At 43.8% G+C, this 26,884-nt stretch overlaps 1 protein-coding gene across 6 annotated transcripts in view; it reads right to left on the bottom strand.

Annotated features, from left to right (window-relative positions):
* Positions 1 to 4,015: 4,015 nt before the first annotated feature.
* Positions 4,016 to 26,884, bottom strand: part of FGF1 (fibroblast growth factor 1) — a 100,788-nt gene continuing 77,919 nt past the window's right edge. For 4 of the 6 annotated variants that reach the window (XM_043465146.1, XM_043465149.1, XM_043465148.1 and 1 more), the window contains 2 exons: positions 14,248 to 14,351; positions 4,016 to 7,299 (listed from right to left, as the gene is read on the bottom strand). In XM_043465146.1, coding sequence (XP_043321081.1) covers positions 7,105 to 7,299; positions 14,248 to 14,351 — 299 coding nt within the window. In that variant the 3' untranslated portion in view covers positions 4,016 to 7,104. The remainder of the gene's footprint in view (positions 7,300 to 14,247; positions 14,352 to 26,884) is intronic. The other 2 variants (XM_043465150.1, XM_043465151.1) reach the window with 2 other exon arrangements.

The raw sequence follows: 26,884 nt of genomic DNA, 5'->3' as shown, positions 1-26,884 counted from the left end.
CTCAAACTCATGTCCATTGAGTTGATGATACCATACAACCCGTCTCACCCTCTGTCACCCCCTTCTCCTCCTGCCCTCAATCTTTCCCAGCATCAGGGTCTTTTCTAATGAGTCAACTGTTTGCGTCAGGTGGCCAAAGTATTGGAGCTTCAGATTTAGCATCAGTCTTTTTAATGAAAATTCAGGGTTACTTTCCTTTAGGATTGACTGGTTTGATCTCCTTGCAGTCCAAGGGACTCTTAAGAGTCTTCTCCAACACCACAGTTCAAAAGCATCAATTCTTTGACACTAAGCCTTCTTTATGGGCCAGCTCTCACGTCCCTACATGACTACTGAAAAATCATAGTTTCGACTATACGGACTTAGGAGTTTATTTAAGGAGATGTTTTTTAATGTGTTAATTTCAGAAAATCTGATGGGCAGACCTCTTAACTCCACATCAAGGTTCTGGAAGATGCAAGAGATGCTCTTCTTTCCATTGACTGAAAATTGTAAGTATATCCTTAAAATTTTTTTCAAGTTACTATATCTTTGCCAAATGCAAACTGGTTAGCTTTCCAATAGTAGCGTAATTTTGCATGCTACGATGAAGAATTAGTGTCAGCTAAGTTAGCTATGCAGGGCCACCCCAGACAGGTCATGGTGGAGAATTCTGACAAAAAGTGGTCCACTGAAGTAGGAAATGGCAAACCACTCCAGTATTCTTGCCTTGAGAACCCCATTAAAAGTATGAAAAGGCAAAAAAATAGGACATCAGAAGATGAGCCCGCCAGGTTGGTAGGTGTCCAATATGCTACTGGGAAGGAGTGAAATAAGGACAAAAAGAATGAAAAGGCTGGGCCAAAGAGGAAATGATGTTTGGTTGTGGGTGTATCTGGTGCTGTAAAGAACAATATTGCATAGGAACCTGGTATGTTAGGTACATGAATCAAGGTAATTTGGAAGTGGTCAAACAGGAGATGACAAGAGTGAACATTGACATTTTAGGAATCAATGAACTAAAATGGATGAGAATGGGTGAATTTAATTCAGATGACCATTATATCTACTACTGTGGGCAAGAATCCTTTAGATTGAATGGAGTAGCCCTCATAGTCAACAAAAGAGTCTGTAATGCAATACTTGGGTACAATCTCAAAAATGACAGAATGATCTCAGTTCATTCCCAAGGCAAATCATTTGACATCACAGTAATTCAAGTCTATGCCCCAACCAGGTTCCAATGTCAAAGAAGCTGAAGTTCACCAGTTCTGTGAAGACCTATAAGACCTTCTAGAACTAACATCAAAAAAAGAGATCCTTTCATCATAGGGTATTGGAAATCAAAAGTAGGAAATCAAGAGATACCTGTAGTAACAGGCAAGTTTGGCCTTGGAGTACAAAATGAAAGAGGGCAAAGGCTAACAGTATTGTCAGGAGAACACACTGGTCATAGCAAACACCCTCTTCCAACGACCCAAGAGATGACTCTACACATGGACATCACCAAATGGTCAATACAGAAATCAAATTAATTATATTCTTTGCAGCTGAAGATGGAGAAACTCTATACAGGCAGAAAAAGAAGACCTGGAGTGGACTGTGGCTCATATCATGAACTCATTATTGCAAAATTCAGGCTTAAATTGAAGAAAGTAGGGAAAACCACTGGGCAATTCAGGTATGACCTGAATCAAATCCCTTATGATTATACAGTAGAGGTGGTAAATAGATTCAAGGGACTAGATCTGATAGACAGAGTGCCTGAAGAACTGTGGTTGGAGGTTTGTAACATTGTACAGGAGATAGCAACCAAAACCATCCCAAAGAAAGAAATGCAAGATGACAAATTGGTTGTCTGAGGAGACCTTAAAAATAACTGAGAAAAGAAGAGAAGTGAAAGGCAAAGGAGAAAAGGAAAGATATACCCAGGCTAATGCAGAGTTCCAAGAGTAGCAAGGAGTGATAAGAAAGCCTTCTTAAGTGAGCAATGCAAAGAAATAGAGGAAAACAATAGACTGGGAAAGGCTAGAGATCTCTTCAAGAAAATTGGAGATACCAAGGGACCATTTTATACTAGAATGGGCACAATAAAGGAGAGAAACAGCAAGGACCTAACAGAAGCAGAACATAGTAAGAAGAGGTGGCAAGAATACACAGAAGAACTATACAAAAAGGTCTTAATGATCCAGATAACCATGATGGTGTGGTCACTCACCTAGAGCCAGACATTTTGAAGTGTGAAGTCAAGTGGGCCTTAGGAAGCATTACTACAAGCAAAGCTAGTGGAGATGATGGAATTCCAGCTGAGCTGTTTCAAATCCTAAAAGATGATGCTATGAAAGCGTTGCACTCCATATGTCTGCAAATTTGGAAAACTCAGCAGTGGCCACAGGATTGGAAAAGGTCAGTTTTCATTCCAATCCCAAAGAAGAGCAATGCCAAAGAATGTTCAAACCATCATGTAATGTGCTTATTTCACATGCTAGCAGGGTAATGCTTAAAATCCTTCAAGCTAGGCTTCAATGGTACATGAACGGAAAACTTCCAGATATATCAAAGTAGTTTTAGAAAGGACGGAAACCAGAGATCAAATTTCCAATATCCACTGGATCATAGAAAAAGCAAGGGAGTTCCAGAAAAACATCTACTTCTGTTTCATTGGCTATGCTAAAGCCTTTTGACTGTGTGGATCGCAACGAACTGAGGAAAATTCTTAAAAAGTTGGGAATACCAGACCATCTTACCTGCCTCCTGTGGAACTTATATGCAGGTCAAGAAGCAACAGTTAGAACTGGACATAGAACAATGAACTTGTTCCAAATTGGGAAAGGAGTACATCAAGGCTGTATTTTGTAGCCCTGCTTATTTTACTTACATGCGCAGTACCTCATGTGAAGTGCCAGGCTGGATGAATCACAAACTGGAATCAAGATTGCTGGGAAAAATATCAACAATCTCAAATATGCAGATGATACCACTCTCATGGCAGGAAGTGAAGAGTAACTAAAGAACCTCTTGTTGAGGGTGAAAGAGGCAAGTGAAAAAGCTAGTTTAAAACTCAACATTAAAAAAACTAAGATCATGGCATCAGAAAACTAACTTCATGGCAAATAGATGAGAAAAAGTGGAAACAGTGACTAATTTTATTTTCTTGGGCAGTTTCATAAAGTTTCATGAAAGTTACTTTCATGACTGCAGCCATGAAATTAAAAAATGCTTGATCCTTGGAAGAAAAGCTATGACAAACCTAGATTGCATATTAAAAAGCAGAGACATCACTTTGCCAACAGAGATCCATATAATCAAAGGTATGGTTTTTCCAGTAGTCATGTGCAGATGTGTGAGTTGGACCATAAAGAAGGCTGACTGCCTAAGAATTGGTGCTTTTGAACTGTAGTGCCGGAGAAGATTCTTGAGAGTCCCTTGAACTGTAAGGAGATTGAACCAGTCAATCCTAAAGGAAATCAATCTGCAATATTCATTAAAAAGACTGATGCTAAGGCTGAAGCTCCAATACTTTGGACACCTGATAGAAAGAGCCTACTCACTGGAAAATACTCTGATGCTGGGAAAGATGGAGGGCAAGAGAAAAAGGGGTCGGCAGAGGGACGAGAGGGGGTGACAGAGGGGTGAGATGGTTGGAGATGGTTGGATGGTATCATGGATGGACATGAGTTTGAGCAAATTCTGGGAGATAGTGAAGGTCAGGAAAGCCTGAGGTGCTTCAGTTTATGGGATCACAAAGAGTCAGACACAGCTTAGCAACTCAACAACAACAGCAAGTTAGTCATGGTCCTTGGCCCTTGAGGGGGCAAATTTCCTGCATATATTTCCCTAATGGATCCCTGGAAAAGCACCGTTATTGACTTAGGTTTCCAAACAAAATGAAAAGATGTATTTCCTATCAACCTTCAAAGTCTCATATCTGGTAACAAGCTAAGTGCAGGAGACAAAGCAGCCAGAGCTCGGAATGCCAGCTAAGTCCTTGCACAGGAAGATGAGACGCGGTGACGTTCACAAACCGAGAGAAAAGTTTTCGCCTTTAAGTGTAACATTTACTAATATTTTAAAGGTGCAAAAAAAGAGAGACAGTGATATGAATGACAGGCATCTTCTTCTTCTGAGGTCTGCTTTGCAGCCCAGGAACTTAATTGGTTTAAGCAGTATGCTTTACAGGGCTGAGGACGTGGGCTCCATCTCCTCCAGCACAAAGCACGGACCCTTATCTTCAGTAACATGGGATGCTCTAGTCAGTTTTTTCTAAGTCCACATGGTTAGCCATAGGAGGCTTTAATTATCACCCCTTCCAAGGAAACAGATTTCCACCACCTCCACCATCACATTGAAAACAATCAGAAGCGTATACACTCCTGATGCTTTGTACAGAATGTCAGGCAACTCGTAACAGTTGGCTTGAAAATGAATCCACACAACAGGCATCTGACAAGCAGATGGCTTCGCAACTTTCTCGCGGGAGAGGGAGAGCAACAAGAATGCTCCATATTTGAGGAATGAGAACATGTTCAAAACAGTGCAGGAAACTGCCACGCACTTCCTTCATATAAGTTCAGAAGGCCTTTTTTATTGATTTGAAGGCCATCTGCCTGAACTGACATGGTTCTGCAGTTGCAGTGTTAGATTTACCTGGCCATATCCTGACACTTTGATAGAGGTTTATCTCAAGATAGGGGTTGCTAATTCTTCCAAAAATCTTGGTTTCTGGGAGTTGTTTATTCAGCAGTATCTACAGATTCTCTGGTCTTTACTTGACTGAAAGAAATGAATCCTCAGCATTTTTCATTATAAACATTATATAATGCCCTGGGAGAGAATACAGCAGCAAACCAGGCAGACAATGTTCCCAGGGGCGCCAGGACCCAGTAAAATGCCTGACACACCTTTGGCACTTACTCATTGAGTGAATACACGAATAACGACTGGGCTGAGCTTGTCAAGTTCACAGTAATGTTTCTTCTCAATGCTTTGGGTCTTTGCAACCACAGACTTCTGTCTCACCTTTTAGCCACAGTTTTAATTTTTCTTGGCCCATGTTATACTTGAATTTGATTCATAAACTAAAAATTATGGACCATTATAAATATCTTAGATTTCCTCTCTGGGTACCTTTTTCTGGCCAAATCTTCATAGTCAAGAGATGTCAAGCCACACTGCACTATCCCCAACTTGCCTGCAAAGACTTACTAAAATAAAATAGAATTGTCTTATCCAAGTTACAAAAACAGAAAAAGTTATGAAATGTTCTGCTGTACAAATGCAGAATTATATTAATAGTGTAGTGTTAACTTAATTCCTCAATTGTATCATGCTGAACTTTCACATATTGCCATTTTTCTTATTCAGAATAGTTCAATTACTAAGGAATTACCTTTCAATGCATAATTACTAAAAATCATTATAAGACATCAGTTTTTATACACAATTATATCATTGCTCAAGAGTCCCCATTTTCAAAAGAAAATTTATAACACCACAGTGAAAAACAGAGAGAAATCTCATTTTCTAAGGTAATTGTAGTAGTCCAAGTAGTAGATAATTAAGGAGTTTATATAGCATATGCTATCATTGTAATTCTCAATGGCTGAATACTAATCAGTTTAACTGCCTTTGAGCTATATATTTTTAAATATGACTAAAAGGTACAATCTCACAGTAAATTTAAATGGCTTATTAAAGGCCTTTACATGGCAACAGTGTCATGTCAGAGATGAATGGTGTTTCTAATTTGCTAGCCACTTGGGTCAAGTTTTCTTGAAGCAGGAAGCATATTTATATAAGTAATCGTCACACAAACGGCCTTTTGGGAAAAGCTGTTTGTGAGGGTTTAATATTTTTGAAGTATGCTTTTGTATATCTTCTAAATGGGCATTTTATAGGCACTTGGCCAAAGTGCTTTAGACCCACAATCCTTAACTCAAGTATAACTGCCTGAGTGCAGGAAGATCCATGGAGCATGCATTTTTAAGGGTGTGGTGGGTGGGGTCTGGGTTTGAGCCCCCTTATATTTGAATAACACTTTTAGGGACCTTGCTATTTAATGTGTGGAGGTAGAGTGGATAGGCAGCAGCATCTGCAGCATCCAGGAGCTTGTAAGAAATGGGAAAACTCCACCGCAGACCCACTGAACCATAATCTGCAGTCAAAACAAGATGCCCTATGGTTTGTAAGCAGTGCCCCAGGACCTCCAAACCTGCACTTTCTGGTGCCCACACACAGGTCATGGTGTCCCTTTCTCTTTCCTTCTCATTTCTAGAGTGTCCTCTTTGGAGAATAACATCCTCTCAGCCCATGCTTCCTCTATCTTATCACTCCCACACCCACTCCCCAGACCCAAATGAATTTCCCAACACCCGACAACCTGATTTTTATCAAGAACCCACTTCTGCTCTCCATCTGACATCATCCAAGGGCTTCCTGCTGCTGAATGACCAGGGGGAAGTCAAGGCATTGTAACAGCTACTAAGGCTGTGCCTTCATTCTGCTATCCTGTGCCTGAGCCTCCCACAATCATCCCAGTGGGATTGTGCGCTGAAATCCCACTCGGATCCAGTCAGCCTCCCCTTGCTATTGGAATCCCTTTTGTTCTTCAGAGGATTTCTTCATCCATGTTTCCACTCATGGAAAGCTGCCTTCCTCCAACCTAGCCATCAACTTTTCTGCTGACATTCGTGATAGATTGAAAGGATGAAAGGGAGTCATGCCAGATGTTCAGGGGACTCACAGGCAGGCTTTACTCTATAGAGGGAATTGCATGCAGTTACTCCCAACCCACTTGGCAGCCCCCTGCTCATACTTCATTTGGCCCCACCCATTCATTGAGAGGCTCAGCCAGCAGCAGATGCCCAGAGGCAATTGGACTTCCAAACCAGACCCAGACTGGCCAGCCAGCTGGCCCCTAAAAGCCATTTGGTTCCTCAGTTCCAAACTGTGCCAGGGCGAAGGGCTCTAAAAAATAGCGAACGGGGCATTTAGAAGCACGTTACAGGTTTAAGCTGTGTTGGCCAGGGGTTAGCACGGCCAATGGTAAAGGGTACAATCTGGGGTCAGCCAGGTGAGGACCCCTTCAGATTCCTCTGGAGTGGTCAGCACCCAGAACAGATTTCTTTAATCAGAGGAGACTGGCAGGGGGAGAAACAAGATGGCTTTCTGGCCGAAGTGAGTCCGAGGACCGAGTTTGGAGCTTCCGTTCTTCTTGAGACCAACGAACCAATTCTTGTCTGCATACTTCTTGGATGTGTAGGTGTTGTAATGGTTTTCCTCTATCCTTTCCAGGAACACACATTCCTCATTGGGTGTCTGCTAAAAAAACCAATAAAACCAGAGAGAGTAGAATAATTAGTGAGTGGTTTTAGATGGGGTTCCTCTGTGTTACTAGTTGTGTGACCTTGGGCAAGTTAGTGAGGCTCTCTGTGCTTCACTTTTTTGTTCAGTGAAACAAATACTGGGAAAAATAATGGAACCTGTGTCTGAGGATAGAAATGAGGACTTCAGTGAGCCTTCAGTGTACATCTGCTGTTATGTAAGCTCTTCTCGAATCTGTTGTGCTCAGGACCCTACACTCTCCAATGGAGGAAATCCTAAAAGACTTTAAGTACCTCAAGGACAAGGCTAAATCTTTTGTCTCTGTGGAGACCTGGCAGCTAGGTTTGACTGTGAAAAACATCCAAAATAGGTGAAACCAGATTGTGATGCTGTGGGACGTTCTTAAGTGTGATCCTGAAGAGTAAATGAAAACCTGCCAGTTTTACTTTATCCCCTAGTGATTTTCACTAACAACATCAGGATTTTACTTTAGTGCTGTTATGAACATGCTGCTGCTGCTGCTAAGTCGCTTCAGTCGTGGCCGACTCTGTGCAACCCCATAGATGGCAGCCCTTCAGGCTTCCCCGTCCCTGGGATTCTCCAGGCAAGAACACTGGAGTGGGTTGCCATTTCCTTCTCCAGTGCATGAAAGTGAAAAGTGAAAGTGAAGTTGCTCAGTCAATGTCTGTCTGACTCTTCGCGACCCCATGGACTGTAGCCTACCAGGCTCCTCCATCCATGGGATTTTCCAGGCAAGAGTACTGGAGTGGGTTGCCATTTCCTTCTCCATTATGAACATGCGTGCACAAAATATATCCTAAGCAAAAAACATGTCCTGGAATGTAAAGGGTTTCTCTCTCTTTTTTTTTTTTTTAATGAAAATAACTTTATTTTTTGCTACTTATCAAAAGAATGATACTTGTAAAAGATCACAGCTTCACTTTAAAAACAGAAAGAAATTAAAAAAAAAAAACAAAAAAACAGAAAGAAAAAAATCACCCCAAGGCATACCTATTCAGATATAGGCATCTGTTAACAGTTGATGAACTTCCTTCCATACATCTTTATGTATGAGCATACAGAGACATGGATAGGCCATATGGATGTAGACTTAGGATGTTATCAAAATGGCCTGTTATCTCTGTTGTCTGAAAAATGGATGATAAATCTATGAAAACATATTTAATCTCACTAGCAGGAAGATGCAAATTAAAAAATGATTTAACTTATGTTGGTTATAATAATCTTAAAAAGATTTACAAGGCTTAGTATTGGGGAGAGTGTGGGAAATAGGCACTTTACACACTGTTGGTGAGATAAATTGGTGGAAACTTTTTGAGGGGACTTTTGCATATGCTGAAGCTGAAACTCTAATACTTTAACCACCTGATGTAAAGAACTGACTCATTAAAAAAGACCCCGGTGCTGGGAAAGATTGAAGGCAGGAGGAGAAGGGGATGACAGAGGATGAGATGATTGGATGGCATCACCGACTCGATGGACATGAGTTTGAGCAAGCTCTGGGAGTTGGTAATAGACAGGGAGCCCTGGCGTGCTGCAGTCCATGGGGTCGCAAAGAGTTGGACATGACTGGGTGACTGAATTGAACTTGCATACGCATCAAAATTTAAAGTATGCATTACCCTTGACTCAGTGATTTCCCTTCTAGGAATTGACACTTCTGAGATAGTTGAGCCAGTGTAAAACTATATTTTCAAAAGATGTTCTTTGAAATATTGGCTATAATGATAACATGGGAAACAATGTAAATACCCATGGAAAGGCGATTGGTTAAGTGGAGAGCGGTATATCCACATGAAAGGATCCAATGCAACTGTCACTTTATTAATTGGATAGATAGTTAAAACATTTTAAACTGTGCAATTACATTGAAAATACCTACCAATAATTACTTTTCTTTCTTTCTTTCTTTCTTTTTTTTACTAAAATGTATGTTAGAATGGGAGGAATTCCAGTTCTTGGCACTTTCTATTTGTCAAGATTTTAGAATACATTTATTATGTTTGGACATAAGACAGGAGTTTTAAAATACACGTGCTCTGTATTGACTTAGCTCCAATTCCAAGTCATGTGATGTCTATATTATCTCTTCACTCAACAGTGATTGGCAAGTCCCTTTCTGGTGGTTTCCAATCCTATTGTTTATTCTCTATTGGTGAGCATGTTTGTCTGTATGGACTGTCAGTCCTACTAGGGAAAGAGATGGAATCTTGTCAGCCTTGTGTCTCCTCCCCAACACAGAAAATTTGCACATAAGAGGTGCTCACCAAGTAGGTGATGAATGTACTTTCATGCTTGAGTTCATTTAAAGTATTCAGTTAAGTTATCTCTGATTAGTAAGGAACTACATAACAGGATTATACAGTGAAAGTGACAAATAGATTCAAGGGATTGGATCTGATAGACAGAATGCCAGAAGAACTATGGATGGAAGTTCATAACGTTGTACACGAGGCAGTGATCAAAACCCTTCCCAAGAAAAGGAAATGCAAAAAGGCAAAATGGTTGTCTGAGGAGGCCTTACAAATAGCTGAGAAAGAAGAGAAGTGAAAGTCAATGAGAAAAGGAAAGATATACCCATCTGAATGTAGAGTTCCAAAGAATAGCAGAGAGAGATAAGAAAGCCTATCTAAATGATCAGTGCAAAGAAATAGAGGAAAGCAATAGAATATGGAAAGACTAAAGATCTCTTCAAGAAAATTAGATACCAAGGGAACATTTAATGCAGAGATGGGTACAATAGAGGACAAAAATGGTATGGACCTAACAGAAACAAAAGATATTAAGAAGGGGTGGCAAGAATACGTAGAAGAACTATACAAAAAAGATTTTCATGACCCAGATAACCATGATGGTGGGATCACTCACCTAGAGCCAAACATTTTCGAGTGTGAAGTCAAGTGGGCCTTAGGAAGCATCACTATGAACAAAGCTAGTGGAGGTGATGGAATTCCAGCTGAGCTGTTTCAAATCCTAAAAGATGATGCTGTGAAAGTGCTGCACTTAATATGTCAGCAAATTTGAAAAACTCAGCAGTGGCCATAGGACTGGAAGAGGTCAGTTTTCATTCCAATCTCAAAAAAGGGTAATGCCAAAGAATGTTCAAAGTACCTCATAGTTGCACTCATTTCACATGCTAGCCAACTAATGCTCAAAATCCTCCAAGCAAGGCTTCAACAGTACGTGAACCAAAAAATTCCAGATGTACAAGCTGGATTTAGAAAAGGCAAAAGAACCAGAGATCAAATTGCCAACATCCATTGGATCGTAGAAAAAGCAAGAGAATTCCAGAAAAACATCTGCTTCATTGACTGTGCTAAAGTGTTTGACTGCTAAAGTGTTCCACAACAAACTGTGGAAAATTCTTAAAGAGATGGGACGAGCAGACCACCTTACCTGCCTCCTGAGAAATCTGTATGCAGGTCAAGAAGCAACAGTTAGAACCAGACAGAGAACAATGGACTATTCCAAATTGGGAAAGGAGTACATCAAGGCTGTATATTGTCACCCTGCTTATTTTACTTATAAGGAAGTACTTCATGTGCAATTCGGGCTGAATGAAGCACACGCTGGAATTAAGATTGCTGGGAGAAATATCAATAACCTCAGATATGCAGATGACACCACACTTATGGAAGAAAGTGAAGAAGAACTAAAAAGCCTCTTGATGAAAGTGAAAGAGGAGAGTGAAAAAGTTGACTTAAAGCTCAACATTCTGAAAACTAAGATCATGGCATTCGGTCCCATCACTTCATGGCAGATAGATGGGGAAGAAATGGAAACTGACTGACGTTATTTTCTTGGGCTCCAAAATCACTGCAGATGGTGACTGCAGCCATGAAATTAAAAGACTCTTGCTCCTTGGAAGAAAAGCTATAACAAACCTAGACAGCATATTAAAAAGCAAAGACATTACCTTGCCAACAAAGGTCCGTCAAGTCAGTTTTTCCAGTAGTCATATGCAGATGTGAGAGTTAGACCATAAAGCGAAGGCTGAGTGCCTAAGAATTGGTGCTTTTGAACTGTAGTGCTGGAGAAGATTCTTGAGAGTCCCTTGAACCATAAGGAAATCCAGTCAATCCTAAAGGAAATCAACCCTGAATATTCATTAGAAAGACTGATGCTAAAGCTGAAGCTCCAATACTTTGGCCATCTGATACAAAGAGCCTACTCATTGGAAAATACCTTGATGCTGGGAAAGATTGAGAGCAAGAGGAGAAGAGGGCCACAGAGGACAAGATGGTTGGATGGCATCACTGGCTTAATGGACATGAGTTTGAGCAAACTCCGGGAGATAGTGAAGGACAGGAAAGCCCAGCATGCTGCAGTCCATGGGGTTGCAAAGAGTCAGACACGACTGAGTGACTGAACAACAACAAGAGTGTAACAGGAGGTGTTCTGCTGCTTGTTCATCTGTAGTCTAGTGCAGTGACAGCTGGCTGAGAAACTTTAGACCACTTTGGAACAAGATAGGACATAGATGTAATATTTGATTAGGTGACTCTGCTGCCTCTGGAGGAACTTACCCAGACATTGCTGTCTGATGCACATCATCGGGGTGGGAGGAGGTTGGCCAGTGTTGGACCCAGGTGGGTTATCCACTCTCCTGCCGGGAGGACTTACCCTATGACCGCCCTCCGTGGGTGTCAGGCCTAGGTGCTGTGATGAAGCTGAGGACGGCCACGTCCCCCACCTGATATGTCTATTACACAAGAGCAGTTGACACACACAGAAATGCTGAGTCACAGACTGAGTCAGAGCCCAAATTGGAGATGCTGTATCTGTGCTTCAACCAGGATTTGTCAGCACTTACTGTGCACTTCGTGCAATGCCACGGGCCTGAGGATTAACAGCTGATTCATGCCTGTTGTTCTAGTTAATTTTTTATATTTAGCATGAAAAAGAATGAAGTGAAAGTGTTAGTCACTCAGTCATGTCTGGCTCTTTGTGACCCCATGTCATGCTTTCCCCGTTATGTAGGCGACAGATACCCACTGTAGAAAATTTGGAAAATACAAAAAAGCATTCACGTATTGTAAAGTCATCCATTCACCATTCCCAAAGAAAAATATATTAATGTTTTAGAGCCTTTCAAACTTCTAAAAAAAAAAAAATATATACTTTCTACGTATAAAAATTTGTATCTGGATAAATGATTACCTACTATTGGCTAAGAGCATGGGGCAAGCTCTGAGATATTTTAGAACTTTCCTTCATCAGTGAAGGCAGATGAAAATTCATATTCTTAGGAATATGAAAATAGTGATATATTAAGATCACCCTGTGCATATTTCAGGTGAATCAGTGACATCCAAGACTGTGGTTAGAGAAGCGGGTGTTTCAACCCTAGAGGAAATGGAATTTAGGGGCATTCTCCATCAGAGTTTTATACAAGTAAGAGAAGGTTATAATAAACATCAGGATTGACTTAAAGGAAGAAAAGCCATAAAACTGTAACATATAACATGATAATGAATGTAAGGAATTTGTAAACCAGTTGCCTTATAGCTGTCATTGCTACGTGTGTGTGGGTTCTGAGTGTTGTCTCTCTGACTCTCCTGACCTATGTAAGTATGCAGTAATTACTGTTCATTACTATCCTTGCTTCAGATAAGGCTCAGAGTAGGTGAGTAACTTGCCAAACTGGCAGAGATATGAGATTAAGTTACAAGTCTGACACTGATTGATGGATTGGTCTATTGATTTCATTACAGATTGGAAGATTTGCCTTTAAAAAAAAAAAATCAACTCTCACTTCCAGTCACTGCCTAGCTCCAAACCCTTTCAAGTTGTCCAATCAATCTGTATTTCAGCAAACAGCCTACAGGAGTCAGCTGTTCCTCCAATGGTCTCATCTGCTGAGCCCTAGTGGGCAGCATGAAAAAGATGAACTGTGTTCAGATCCCAAGCCCTGGCTGAAATTCCCGCTTCAAGAAAAAGTTTCCCATTGCCACTTGGCAATTTGATTTAAGTTAAAGGGAGCCCCAGACTGAAATTCCCCTGCTGGCTGCCTTTTGATAGATATCTTCTTAAAAGGGAAGAAGGGGGGTTTGGTGAAGCCTTAATGTTCAGTTGTTAGGCTACAGAGAAGGGATTATTGAAATCCAGAAATAATTCCAAAACGTACAGCCATTGGCTTTAGCTCTCTTTCAATTCAAATCGTTTACCAGGGATACGAATAGGGACAAAATCAGATTGCCTCTGTTTCCTTCCTTTCTCACAAAGATCAATATGTACTGAGTCAGACATGTATAAAGCCTTAAGTAAAAGAGAGAAGGAGCAGGAGATGGAGAAGGATTTTAGCCACTGAATAAGCTCTTGGACCGTGCTTCTCCAGGGCAGGGATGTGTCTATTCATTACCCTCCCCATCCCCACTCCCAACCCTCCTCTCGCCCCTGTACCCAACTGCACTTTGACACAGGAGGCATTGCTGCATGTTTGTTGAATTAACTTATTAAACTTTTTATCCTTTTAGGTGACCCTTCCAGAGTAAAAGGACTGTTTTAAAGGTTTTATGTGTGACGTATCAACTGCGAGAGTCTGGGCTCTGCAGTTTTTATAAAAAGCATAAGAGACATACCTATATAACCCGTGGCACATGCTCAGGAAGCGTTTTTGGAATGAATGAGTGAATGAAGTGGGGTTGGGTATTCTGGAGCAAGTGACTGGATGAGTTACTAAAATTTCAATCAATGTTTTCTCTTTGTCTATGTGATAATATGTTGGAGTATTTTGAGAGAATACCGCAAGAAACTCTTTTATGTTTGTGCCTAAAATAAGGCTGTGTGGAGGGTGGGAATCCTGCTGGAAAAAATAACAAACAGACTAATTGACGCTTTATAGTTTGCATCACTCCATGTAACAAGATTTCTGGAAACCTCAAACCTTGGCTGAGTCTGGAAGCATGTCAGCCTCATACTTACTGAGCCGTACAAAAGCCCGTCGGTGTCCATGGCCAAGAACTGGCCAGTCTCCGTGCTCTTAATATACACCTCCCCTATGCTTTGCGCAGAGAACTGCAGCTGAACTGAAATAAAAATAACACGAGCAAGAGTAAATAAACACTAAGCTTTTGCCGATAGAGTCTGGCAGCCAGGACAGTTAGCCATGGAAAATTCTGCTCATTCATCTCACAGAGCCCTCAAGGATGAGCCTCATATTAATCAAAACACAGAAATACAGTTCCTTTTTCTTTGCCCTCCAAAGAAAGCCGTCTGTTGGGAGTCATGTTCTCAAGGGAAGGAGAGGTGGTGGCAGGCTCGCCCACCCGTCTCTGCCTCGTTTGTTACAAAGTGACCCCACATGCACTTTACAGGGCAGGGTCAGGGGAGGAGCCTCATTCACTTCCCTGGATCCAGCATCCCAGCGAGCGATCTTGGGGTACCATAGAGTCGGCAGCTGGCCAGCCTGAGGCTGTTCAGCTTCAGTTCTCAACCTGCTTTGGCAGGAGTGCTTTTTATGGCCCGGGCCTTCCTTTCATGGGTGCTTTTCATGGACAGATTGTTATTTTTCAACATCTAATAGTGTTATTTTCCCAGATGGAAGAGATTCCCAGGAAGTTAGATCGCTTGGCATGTATGAAACTCAAGGAGCTCAACCATGATGAAGTTCAGTCAAGACCCTGCCTCTGTGACAACCCCACTCGGGTACTGATAGAGGGGAAATCCTGACCTCTGGCAGGGAGAATGAAGAAGGTACCTGAGATGGGAGTGGTGGTTCTCACATGGGGGTGATTTTGTTCTGCGGGGGACAGGTAGCCATGTCTGCAGACTCTCTTGGTTGTCCCAGCTGAGGTGGGATAGTGCTACTCGCATCTAACAAGTAGAAGCCAGGCACACTGCTCAACATCCTACAGTGCCCAGGGAGCCCCTTCACTGCAAGGAATTATTCAGCCCCAGAAGTCAGTAGTACCAAGGTTGGGAAACACTGAGGTTAAGGGTAAAGACTGAGATGCTCTGAGTTACCCCCTCTCCAATTACACTGACTGATATTCCCATGGCACCTTGCCTACTTCGGGACAATTTCATTGGTCCCAACCATTGTTACGATTAGGAGTGAAATCTGGACTAGGGACCACTGAGCATCCAATAGTTCTTTGGGAGTCAGCTGACCTCTCTAAGGGTCAACTTTCTCAGAGGCTGAGGTGCAGGGGATGCTAGAAGGAACACAGGGCTTCAGTTTGTACCCCTAGGCCCCTCATTGCTTTTCCTTGTTTTCATTTTTTATTTAATTTCTTAGAATCAGAAATGTATTCCCATGTTTCAGACTTGGAAACATAGAAGAGGAGGTGGTGAATGTCTTCCTCCTGCCCCTTCCAACCTCTCGCTCCCAATCGATGGGGGTCAGGACAGACAAGGGTCCTGGTCCTTCCCCTGGGATACATTCTCCTGGGTAGACAGAGACAAACAAGTAAACTCTTCCTAGGTGTATTTTGAGTGTGTTTTCCTAGAGAGATTTTATGTATGAGACATTGATTTTATCCCTCCTGGCTTTTGTTTTATTCCTACACAAATGGTAAGATACCCTACAGTCCTGTGCCTGTGTTTTTCAGTTAAAACTGACTGGAAATCTTTCCACTGAAGCAGTGAAGGAGTTACCATCCATCTTTGCCAATTGAATTGTGTCCCCTTATGTGGATGTGCGGTAATCATTTTACCACTTCCTTATTAGTATGTCTGTATCTTCTCATTTCCCTCTGTTTTCCTTATCTTCTGATTCATCCGAAGGGTGATACGTAGTTACCTCACCCTTATTGAAGACTCAGTTCTCTTGTCCTTGAAAGTCTTTGCTGCAGAGACTCAGGACCTCCACTCACTTCCTCTGGTGAGCAGAGTTTATTTAACTCACAAGAAGAAAACCAGAAGCCACAATCTCCTTTGCCACCAGGCCTCCTGACTCTGCTTAGCTCTGAGAGGCAGTCATGGGAGCACGGGCCAGAGGCCTTCTCTCTCCAGCCTCGGGTCCCACCACTCGCTCACTGAGTCACTGCTCCGGCCACACCACTCCTTTCCCACACCAGTCTCCCTTCTGCCACAGAATCTTTGCACAGGCTCTGCCCTCTGTCTGGTATCTCCTCACCCCTAATAGTCACAAAGACGGTCCTTTTCCTCCTGGCCTCAGCCCCAAAACCCTTCCTCAGAGCGGCCTTCCCCCCACAAGTACCCCACAACACTCTGCACAGCAAGTCCTTTCACTCCCACCCTGGGAGCCCTGGCACCCTAGTCCCTGCATCTTTGTCTTTCTCCTTCCTGGTTTGTTTCCTTCATGGCACTTAGCGTGCACTTACTTTGTGGTTTAGGGCTTTACTCATTTATTTCTGCCTTCCCAGGGGAGTGTACACTTGGGAGAAAAGGCAGGAATTTTATCTGTCCTGCTTCCTCTCCAGTCCCCAGTGCCTCCCATAGTGCTCTGCACCCTGGGGAGAGCCATTGTGTATTTGTTGAGTGGACAATATTAGACTAATCTTTGCAGAGATGATTCTGTTGGCCCATCCTTAGTAAGCTGCACATTTTGAATTGTGTTTCCAATAATGCTTTGTGGAGTGAAGTAAGATGCGACCGGGTTGTGAGTTGTAAGGTTCAAGGCTGGGCTTTGCCACTTATGAGCAGGACCTTGGCTGGGTTGTTTAACTTTCAGGCCATAGTCTCCTTGTTAGTAAAATTGGAATGATTTAGATTCAATTTCTAGAGGTTTTTTTCCAGCACTAGTAGTCTCGGAAGCATGTGAATAAATTCAATAATGATGCTGTATACAACAGAATATTATTTAATCATAAAAAGGAATAAAGTACTGGTGCATGCTACAAGATGACTGAACCTTGAAAGCATGTTAAGTGAAGCAGCTTACTCACAAAGGACCACATATTGTATGATTCCATTTAAAATAAATGTCCAGAATAGGCAAAATCCATAGAGACAGGAAGTAGATTAGTGGTAGCCAGGGGCTGAGGAAGGGGTTGGAGAGAGAAGGGGAAACTATGGTTAAGAGGTATAGGGTTTCTTTTAGGGTGATGAAAGCTGATTGTAGAGATGGTTGCACAAACCTCTAAGAAAACCACTGAATGGCATACTTTAAATGGGTGAATTATAAGGTATGTGAATGTATCTCAATAAAAAAAATTTTCAATGCTCAGTATTTTCACTGACCTCTGATTTGCAGAGAACTTTCACATGTGTTTGCTATTAGTTTCTCAGCATAATCCTGTATATTTAAGAGAGACCAAAGGAAGGGAATAATTGTTTACTGATCATCTACAATGTGCCAGGCATCTTGCTAGTTTCTATCTTGGTATAAATAGTGTAAAACTAAAGAGTTTGAACTCAAGAAGCAAACTGCATGAATTTAAATTCTGGCTTGGCTGTGTATTAGCTGTGTAATGATTGGGCTTGGTATTTATTTCTGTTTCCTTATCTGTAATGATAGTGTCTGCTCCCTGGAGTTGTGAGGTTTAATGATCTGATACCTAGAAGTGTCCAGTAAAATTGCTGTCATTTTTATTGTGTTTAGGTGACATCATTGCTTCTCACAGCATCCCTGGAGGAAGGTGGCACTGGCTCTGTCCTACAGGTGAGGAAACTGAAGCTTGGTAAGAGCACCTTTTACCAGACATTGTACTTAGAATCATAGACAAAACCATGACCAGAATCTGGGCTTGACTATTTTAAATATCCTGCTTTTTCCTCTCTTTCATACAATACCTTGAATAGTTACCAGAGAGATTGGTCCAAATCAAGCCATATTCACTTGCCTCCTTAGTCCCCTTTACGTTCAAGATCTGACTTGCACAGATGTCAGATTACCATCCAGAAGCCATGATGATGTTAGCTACCTGGGACTTTTGGCTCAGATGGTAAAGAATCTGCCCTCACCGCAGGAGACCTGGGTTCAATCTCTGGGTGGGAAAGACCCCTTGGAGAAGGAAATGGCTACCCACTCCAGCATCCTTGCCTGGAGAGCCACATGGACAAAGGAGCCTGGCAGGCTACAGTCCGTGGGGTCTCAAGAGTCAAACACAACGGAAGTGACTTACGACGCACACCTATATAAGTAGGTCACATTATTATAAGTCGGTCACATTATTATAAGTCAGTCACATTATAGCTGCAACAGAAACCCCAAAGGGCAAGTCCTTTTGGGTAATCAAGAAAAATGTTTTTTAATAGACTTCCTTTGGTAGAGCAGTTTTAGGTTCACAGCAGAAATACGGGGGAAGTATGAAATTTACCATGTGCCCCCTCCCCTGCATGGCACAGTCTCCCCATTGTTGTCACCCCCCACCAGCGAGGTACAGTTGTTATAAACGATGAACCTACACCAGCACATCGTGATCACCTAGGAAGACTTATTTTTTTAACTTTTTATTTTCTAGTCCATTTCTGTTCTGCGCCTTAAATAATGCCCATTTGTCTCGCTGTGGGGGTAGGTAGAGTTGACTTTGCTGTCTGAGGAGCCCCGTCCTGGCCGTGTAAACGCCCCATGGAGGTAAACATGAGACAGAGCTGCCTGGCGCACGACTCAGCCCTCGGCCCTGAGCCCCAGCACCAAGTTGTTGCACTGGTGAGAGTTTGTCTCAAGAGTTTCCTCTGTAAATATTATTTCTCCAGGATGTCCAAGTTTCATAGCTCATTTTCACTGGATTTCTTTCTGGCTAAGTTGCTTAAACATATATCCTTCTACAAGCAGAGCTGGCAGGAAGGAGTAACACCCAGCGCGTTGCTCGCGTAGCTGACTAGGTGTCCAACTGCCTAGTGTGACTTCATTCCAGTTTTCCAAACCTACATCCTCCTGCAGCTGCTGCTGAGGGGTGGGAGGGAAGGAGAGCAAGCGGGAGAGGGGGGCTTACAAAGAGAGGGAGGGACTGGCCGACAGCCTTGGCGGAAGCAGCAGCCCTTCCCTCTTGGAGGGAGCAGGGGCCTCAGGGGAAGCCACCGAGTCACCACGTGTTTATGGTCCGGGCATCACGTGCTGGGTGCTCTGCTCAGGGTGGGCAAGGTCCCTGCCTTCAGGGGCTTACACCTATTTAGGGTCAGATGACCCAGAGTGATCAAGCAGTACAATAGCAAAAACTCCACTTGTTTTTGAGCTAAAAGCAAACAAAACCAAAACCCTCCTTTTGTTTCTCCCTTTCTATAGTTGTTTTCTCTCTCAAAGAAAAGCAGAAAATAATGTACAGTGGGAAAAAAGCAAACTGCAAAAGAGTATTTGTGGTAAATCCTTGATGAAAATTTTGTAAAAAAAATAAATAAAATAAACCAATGCATGAATAGATAGGGAGTAAAAGATAAAAATGTGCACTTGATTCAGTCCAAATTCATAGCAGTGGCTGCTCTAGGGAGGATGAAAATGAGACTGGGGAGGGGAGTGGAGGGAAATTGCCTTTCATCCTAACTCTTCGTTCCTTTCAAAAGACAATACTGAGGCAAGAACAGCCAGCAAGTTGGTAATGTGGTTACCTTTGGGTGGTGGGGCTGCTGATGGTTTTGCCGTGCTCCGGGTGTGGCTGGGTGGCTGATGTGTAAAGCCTGGTTTGTAGTTGGTGGGCAGGCACTGAGTTTCTTGCTGCTGCTGACCCCTGCCGTGCTCTGTGACCCAACACAGACTTTCCCTCGGGGACCATCTAGACCTGAATGTAGGTATCTGCAAAAGGTGTGTCATCTTGCGGGCAGACACACCTTTCTGACTCACTGGAAAAGACCCTGATTGAGGGCAGGAGGAGAAGGGGGCGACAGAGGGTGAGATGGTTGGATGGCACCACCAACTCAATGGACATGAGTTTGAGCAAACTCCAGGAGATGGTGAAGGACAGGGAAGCCTGATGTGCTGCAGTCCATGGGGTCACAACTTAGTGAGTGAACAACAACTTAAGGGCAGACAGGGAACCCGGAAAGCTGGTGAAGGGCCACTCAGGCCACACCTGCTCTGTTCAGTGTCTCCTTCCAGCACCTTCCACCAGGTTAGCACCCAGGACACAGGGGTGGAGGGAGTACCTCCTCTCTCCCGTATGGGGAATTTAGGACTTGCTCTCTGTGAGCAGGGTGGTCAGTGGCTCTGCAGCATCCCAAGGATGAAGGGGCAAGTGCTTTTTGAAAAACAGGGCAAATCGCTCAGCCCTCAGGGGAGTCACTGTTCCCCATCTCTGAAATATGGACAGCGACTTTTGACTCAGCTGAAGAAATGAAAAGCAATTTTTAAAATAGGTACTCTAGTGATAGTTACAAGTTTCTTAGAGAAATTCAAACTTATAAAGCACTTTAAAAATGTGCTACAGAAAGACTGGAAGCATTTGCCTGATGGACTAGTAACCACAGTGTCCCCAGTGGAATCCAGAGTCCTGCTCCTTGTCTAGGAACGCATTAGGGTGTGCTGGTTTGGGAATGGCTAATTTATCAAAAGTAAATGTCAAATAACTGAAATATACAGGATGACCTTTGCAGCCCATGCTCCTGCCTCATCCTTTGGACTCTTCAGGGGTCTTTACTTAGGGGAACCTAGGCAAGGGGGAAGCCAGGGATCTGAGTGGCTATGCTGGTCCCTGTCTAGAGGTCCTCCTTCTTTTCCTGAGGAATTATAAGCCGGTGTCTCTGGTTTTCTCTTCTGCACCTCAGAGCCTTCCATTAGCTCTTCATAGTAGTTTAGTCACAGTAAGACACATGATCCCTTACATTCCAAGGATAGAAAGAAGAGACAGGAGTTAGAACTTGCCAGTGCCAAGAGACATGAGCTTTGGGGCACCATGCTGGTGTCTTCCTGTCCCTCCCTGGGAATTTTGAAAGGTAAGACTACAGCTGCTGCCTTCAGCAGGATGAATGCTGCGGAGGGAGGTCCTGCTTCTGCAGCACGTTCCTCCATGGCCTTTAAGCCTGCTTTCCACCTCTGCTCTCCAGAGAGAGGCCCAGAGAGATTACGTGCCTGGTTTATTCTGGGTTGGAGACTTCCCGTCCTTTGCTGTGTTTACCCAAAATGAGGTCAGCCCCATTCAGAACTTAGTGAGGTTGTTTTATGTCAGTGGCATTTATAATTAAAATGTAGCCACAAGCCGGGCACCGTAAAACATTAGAGAAAGACGGACAAGAAATAAAATGGAGTTTGTGGGGGGAAAAAAAGTTACAGTGGTTTGGATACATATGTGTGTGTGTGTGTGTGTGTGTGTGTGTGCCCGTGCGCGTATGAAAAAGACTTTTCTTAGAATGTGTAAAGGTGTTTGCTTCTCCTCTAGGGTCTGAAAAAGGTGCCTGGAAAATTTTGATACAGTCCATGGACTGTGTGATATTTTTTTAAAAAAATAGTCTATCTGGAAAAATCCCTCCTGTATAAGCAGATAAGGAGCTGGTAGGGAGGAGAGGGAAGGAGGCCTTCGGCAGGGCGTCCCACCAGGGAGAGCGTGCCTGTCTGAAGACCAGTTGCTCTCTCTGATGCCTGGCTCTGCCCACTGTGGTCACCTGAAGAGCACACCAGTGCAGTGGGGAGCACAGTGGGTTCGCCGTCAGGTGGTGAGCCGTAGCAGGATGGGGAATCTGGACTGCCCCCAGAACTGCGGGCAGGAGGGATTCACTGAAGGGAAGGAGCCTGCCCTTTCTAAAGGGCTGCAAAGCAGGGTTCTGGGGACCAGTGAACTCCTCTAGTGCCTTTAGGATGTGGTTTGATTTATAAATATTTGATTGGCACACACTTTGCTCAGGAACATTTCCATTTGTGTGGTAAGTGGTGCCGGTAATCCTGCTCCCCATGAAGCCTCGTACGTGCTTGGGGAGGTGAGGGGTGCATGCTGCGGGAGGGGGCTGCAGGTTTGGGATGCTCGTGAACTTTTTCCTATCCTCCAGTTATTGCTCCAGAAATAGGTTATGGCCCCCTTAGACAGAGAGTGAACTCCCCCAGAAAGAGCGGAATCAGGCACGGAGCTCCTCCTTGCTTTGCCCAAGACAGCTTGCTGTGCAGAGAGGCGAGACAGGGCAGGACTTGAGGAGCTGCTGGTGCCTGGGCACAGGGTACCTACATGCCAGGTCTCAAGAGCTCCAAGCCTGGACAGTCCCAGAGATGCCGAGATGCAGGGAGCTGGTGTAGCATTGGTTTAACTCAGCATACTCCAAAGATCAGATGGTTAGAGGAGGAAGGCCCAGCAAGCCTCAGGTTGCTGCTGCTGATAGATACCATGTTCCAGGCGCTTATCATGTGCCTGGCAGGCTGTTAAAGACATTCACAAACTGTCACACTTAAAATTCCAACTTTCCTATGAGGGTGGGTACTGTTGCCATCCTTGTTTTTAAACAAGGAAACAGGCACGTGGAGGAAAAGTAACTTCCTGACAGGGAAGCTGACAGGGAGCCAGTAAACCGCAGTGATGGGTCCTGCATCTACTGGGCCCACAGATGGGCTGTGTGAATCCAATATGTTCATTTAATCAGTGTGTGGGGTGAAACCACCACTGTGGTGTTGGTGTCAGGGGTGGAAGTGTGCTATAAGAAAGCCTTCGTTTTGGAAGATGCAGCTGTGGGTCGGTGCCAAGTTTCCCAGTTACTGGCTCTTCCCAGGGCTCAGTGTTCACAGAGTTAGTTCACAGGGCAGTTCATTATGAATGATAATTAATAACCTCATCAGGACCGTGGCTAAGAGGAAATTAAATAGTCTAGTGCAACGCCTGGCATATATTAGGTGCTTGATAGATATTTATGGAATATTATATTGAATTTGAATTTATTTGCTTGCAACACAGTTCATTCACTCATCAAATTAATATTTATTGGCCATGAACCTGACTGCCCAGCCATGTGCTTGACACACAGATTGCAGTGTTGAGCTGTGAGAGACGAAGTCCCCGTCCTCAGGGAGCCCAGTGGGGCAGAAGACCATTAGATAATCGCACAAGGAAATGTGCAGTATGACCCTGAGGAGGGCTGCCCTGATACACAAGGCACTCCTCAGACACCTGGTGTCTGAGGGGGAGCTGGTCCTCTTTCCCTGCCCCTGTTCCTCCTCCAGGAGCCTACCTCTCCTGGTGACATGGCCACTTACCAGCCCCCCAAGCCACACCCTAGCAGTCAACGAAAATCTTCTCACACCCTGCCCCCAGCACCCCTTTTTGCAGTCTGCCACTCTCCTCTCTGGTCCTGCCTGGCCTCCCTAGTGTGGCAAAGTAATAGATGTCTATAGTCTGCATTGCTAACTGCCTACAGCTATGATTTGAGCCTTTGTAAAGGGTGAACCAAAAACATCTTCTCTGCAGCCAGAAATTCCCACCTGTGGAGATCTCTGACTCAGGTCTACAGGACAGTGGCCCATGCACATCCATCCACCGTGGGTTTATTCCACTCCAAGAAAGACCTTGGGTTAGGTTCTGGGAAACTTATTCTCCTGGAGATAGGAAGGGAATACATTTTGCATACTTCTCAGTCTGTCCAGGGTGGATCAACTGGTTGGGGACAAAGAGAAGCTGTAAAAGGAGTTGAGTTTTTTTTTTTTTGCCTTATAGTGCTGGAAGGCGTATAGTTCCATTTTGCATGGTTTATGTAGATTTATTTAAATATTTGATTGGCTTTTAGAAATACTCTCCCTGGAGGAAGTTTTAGAGTGTGGCTCTCCACTTATCTTCATGGTCTCTGCTGCTGCTACTAAGTCACTTCACTCGTGTTCAACTCTGTGTGATCCCCTAGAAGGCAGCCCACCAGGCTCCCCCGTCCCTGGGATTCTCCAGGCAAGAACACTGGAGTGGGTTGCCATTTCCTTCTCCAGTGCATGAAAGTGAAAAGTAAAAGTGAAGTCGTTCAGTTGTGTCCAACTCTTAGCCACCCCATGGACTGCAGCCTACCAGGCTCCCCTGTCCCTGGGATTTTCCAGGCAAGAGTACTGGAGTGGGGGGGTGCCATTGCCTTCTCCATCATGGTCTCTAGTCATGCTAAAACTAATGATCAAGGAATACAAACCATTGTGCTAACCACCCAGGGATCATCCACTCCATGCCTGCCCAGGTTGTTTCTATTTCTGAAGAACCTTGAAATTCAGAAAGATTGTGGCAGTACCACCTCTGGGCAGAAGAGGGCGACAGAGCCACATTTAGTATGTGCATCCATGGCAGGGAGTCAGTCCTTTTGGCTGCAGGATCTCATGAGTTTTCAGCTTTGTCAGGCACACAAGGCTGTGTTGCTCTTCCCATTGCACTGGTGAGGAAACTGAGCCTCAGTATTTCCCCGCTAGTTGAGATAGCTGGGAACACTGGAGACTTCCACATTTTTGTAGAGAAAAAGATGATGGGAAGGGTCTGGGGGCTGGGAGACTTAAAGCTGCTTTTGCAGAGCATTTTATGCCAAATGGAGAGAATGATAATTGTCTGGTGCTGATCCAGTTAGAAAGCGGCAGCACAGGAATATAACCTCAAGGTTTCTGACTCTAAATCTAGGCCTCCTGACTCTACAGGGGGTATGTGGATTACCTGGTTCTCCTGGCATTGACAGGTACGGGGATGGATTTCTGCTTACTCACCCTGCTTCCATTTCTGACCTCCTTGGCCCTTGTTCTTACTTCTCGACTAAGTAAATAGGCCAACACAACAACTCTGAATGTTGCCAGAGAGGCCTTGAATCCAAACCTGACTCCAAACCCTTGGCCTTCCTGGAGGGCAGTGTTGCTGAAGGGAAGAGAGTAGGTAGGGTCCTTAAGTGTTATGCTGTGTTCCATGTGCTCTGTTGAGTACATGGAAATCTCGGTGGTGGTAGTGATGGTGACAATGGTGATGACAGTAGCAATATGAACCAACATATGCTGAGCAGTTACTCTCGGTCAAGAGACTGTGCCAAGAATTTTCACTACATTGTCTCATGTAATTCACCCAAGAAACTTGGGAGGCAAGGAATATTGCTCTTATTTTACAATTGAGAAAAGTAAGGCCATAACAGTTACATAACTAGCCTAAGTTCACTTGAGAAGTAATTAATCCACCGTCACTCTTGTTTCGACCTCCTCACATACACTCCTATGCTACTGTATGCTGCCCTCCAGGGCTTCTGACATCTTAGGTCAGACAGCTCAATTTGCAGCACCATGCAGAAGTTGTCCCACACTTCTGTACCCAGAGTGCAGACTATAATGTTAACAGTGAAGTCACATACCCTCTGTACAGAAATCCTAGTACTTGGAATTGTACTAATTGTAGCCTCCTGTGACCCCAGAATTTAAGGTTTCCCAGAAGAGCCAGCTTAACCCCATAGAACACTTCACCAAGGTTGTCTTTTCCTCTGGGATGAGGAAGACCAGAGAACATTCTCGTTGGTTCAGAAAACTGATAAGACTTATTAGAAATGTTTAAAACCTTTTAGAGATTACAGCTTGTTCCCTTTGTGTTGTATGAGGCATATCACACAAATTGTGTAGCTTGCCTAATACAACACAACAGATTGAAGTCTAAGTCCATTTATTTGCAGTGAATGTTGCTTGTGTATATATCTGACATACTCAGTAGTCTTTTGTTTTTTTGCTATACTCTGGTACCTATTTTTCATCAAGTATAAGGCATTGGGAAGTCCATCTGAAGACAAGCCATTAAAACCAAGTTGACCCTGCAGCAGTCAGCCCCAAACCTCAGCCCCAGACTTCCTGCTTCTCATAGCAAGGGTCTGCTTGGTGGATGAAAGGGAAGGGACAGTGCCGCCTGGTTGGTGAATGCTAGCTTCCGCCCCACCATCTGTGCTTCTGTGCGTGGAGGGTGAGCACCACTGGGGTGACCATTTGTCCTTAGTGCTTGCAACCTTTGGTGTGTGTGCATGCGTGCTACGTCGCTTCAGTTGTGTCCAGCTCTCTGCGGCCCTATGGACCATAGCCAGCTAGGCTCCTCTGTCCATGGGATTTCCCAGGCAAGAATACTAGATGGCTTGCCATGCCCTCCTCCAGGGGATCTTTCCAACCCAGGGATCAAACCTGTATCTCTTGCATCTCCTGCATTGGCAGGTGAGTTCTTTACCACAAGTACCACCTTGGAAGCCCTAACCTTTGGTGTAAATTGAATCAGTAATAAAGACTACCATCACATAAAAGCCAGTGTTCTCTGTATCTCATTTTAAAGCCATCCTGCACAACCTTAAATTCTACCTGTGCTATTCTGTGTCTCCTGATTTCATCCATACTTTCCTTCCCTTGGCTTATGACACGTTTGACCCTTCAGACCCTCTGAGCAGGGACCAGATCTGACTTTTGACTCCGCTCCAACATCTAATGCTTTGGTGGTGCTCAGGGAATCCCCAGTGACATCACAGTAGAACCCAGACACCTAATATCAAACATACACCCCACTGCCAGAAATACTAAAGCAGAAGGGAGAGATTTTTGTTCTTAGATAGTCAAGTCTTTTCTCCAAAGTCATACCGCCATTTATCAACACCATCTGAGAGCAGGGCTGGCAGGAAAGCCCGGAAGAGATACTCAGTCTTTGGCTCAAATCACTCCTACTTTCCTGTTTCTATAAGGTCTGGAGAATGACTTTAGCCCTCCCAGTCACCGCAGCCACATCTGCATGATATGCAGAGCGAGAGCAGCATAATTAATGAGGTGTAAGACTACAATTGTGAACTAGGATTT

Source organism: Cervus canadensis, chromosome 4 (assembly GCF_019320065.1).
Source record: "Cervus canadensis isolate Bull #8, Minnesota chromosome 4, ASM1932006v1, whole genome shotgun sequence".
NCBI lineage: Eukaryota > Metazoa > Chordata > Mammalia > Artiodactyla > Cervidae > Cervus > Cervus canadensis.
This window is presented reverse-complemented; position numbering and strand designations above follow the sequence as displayed.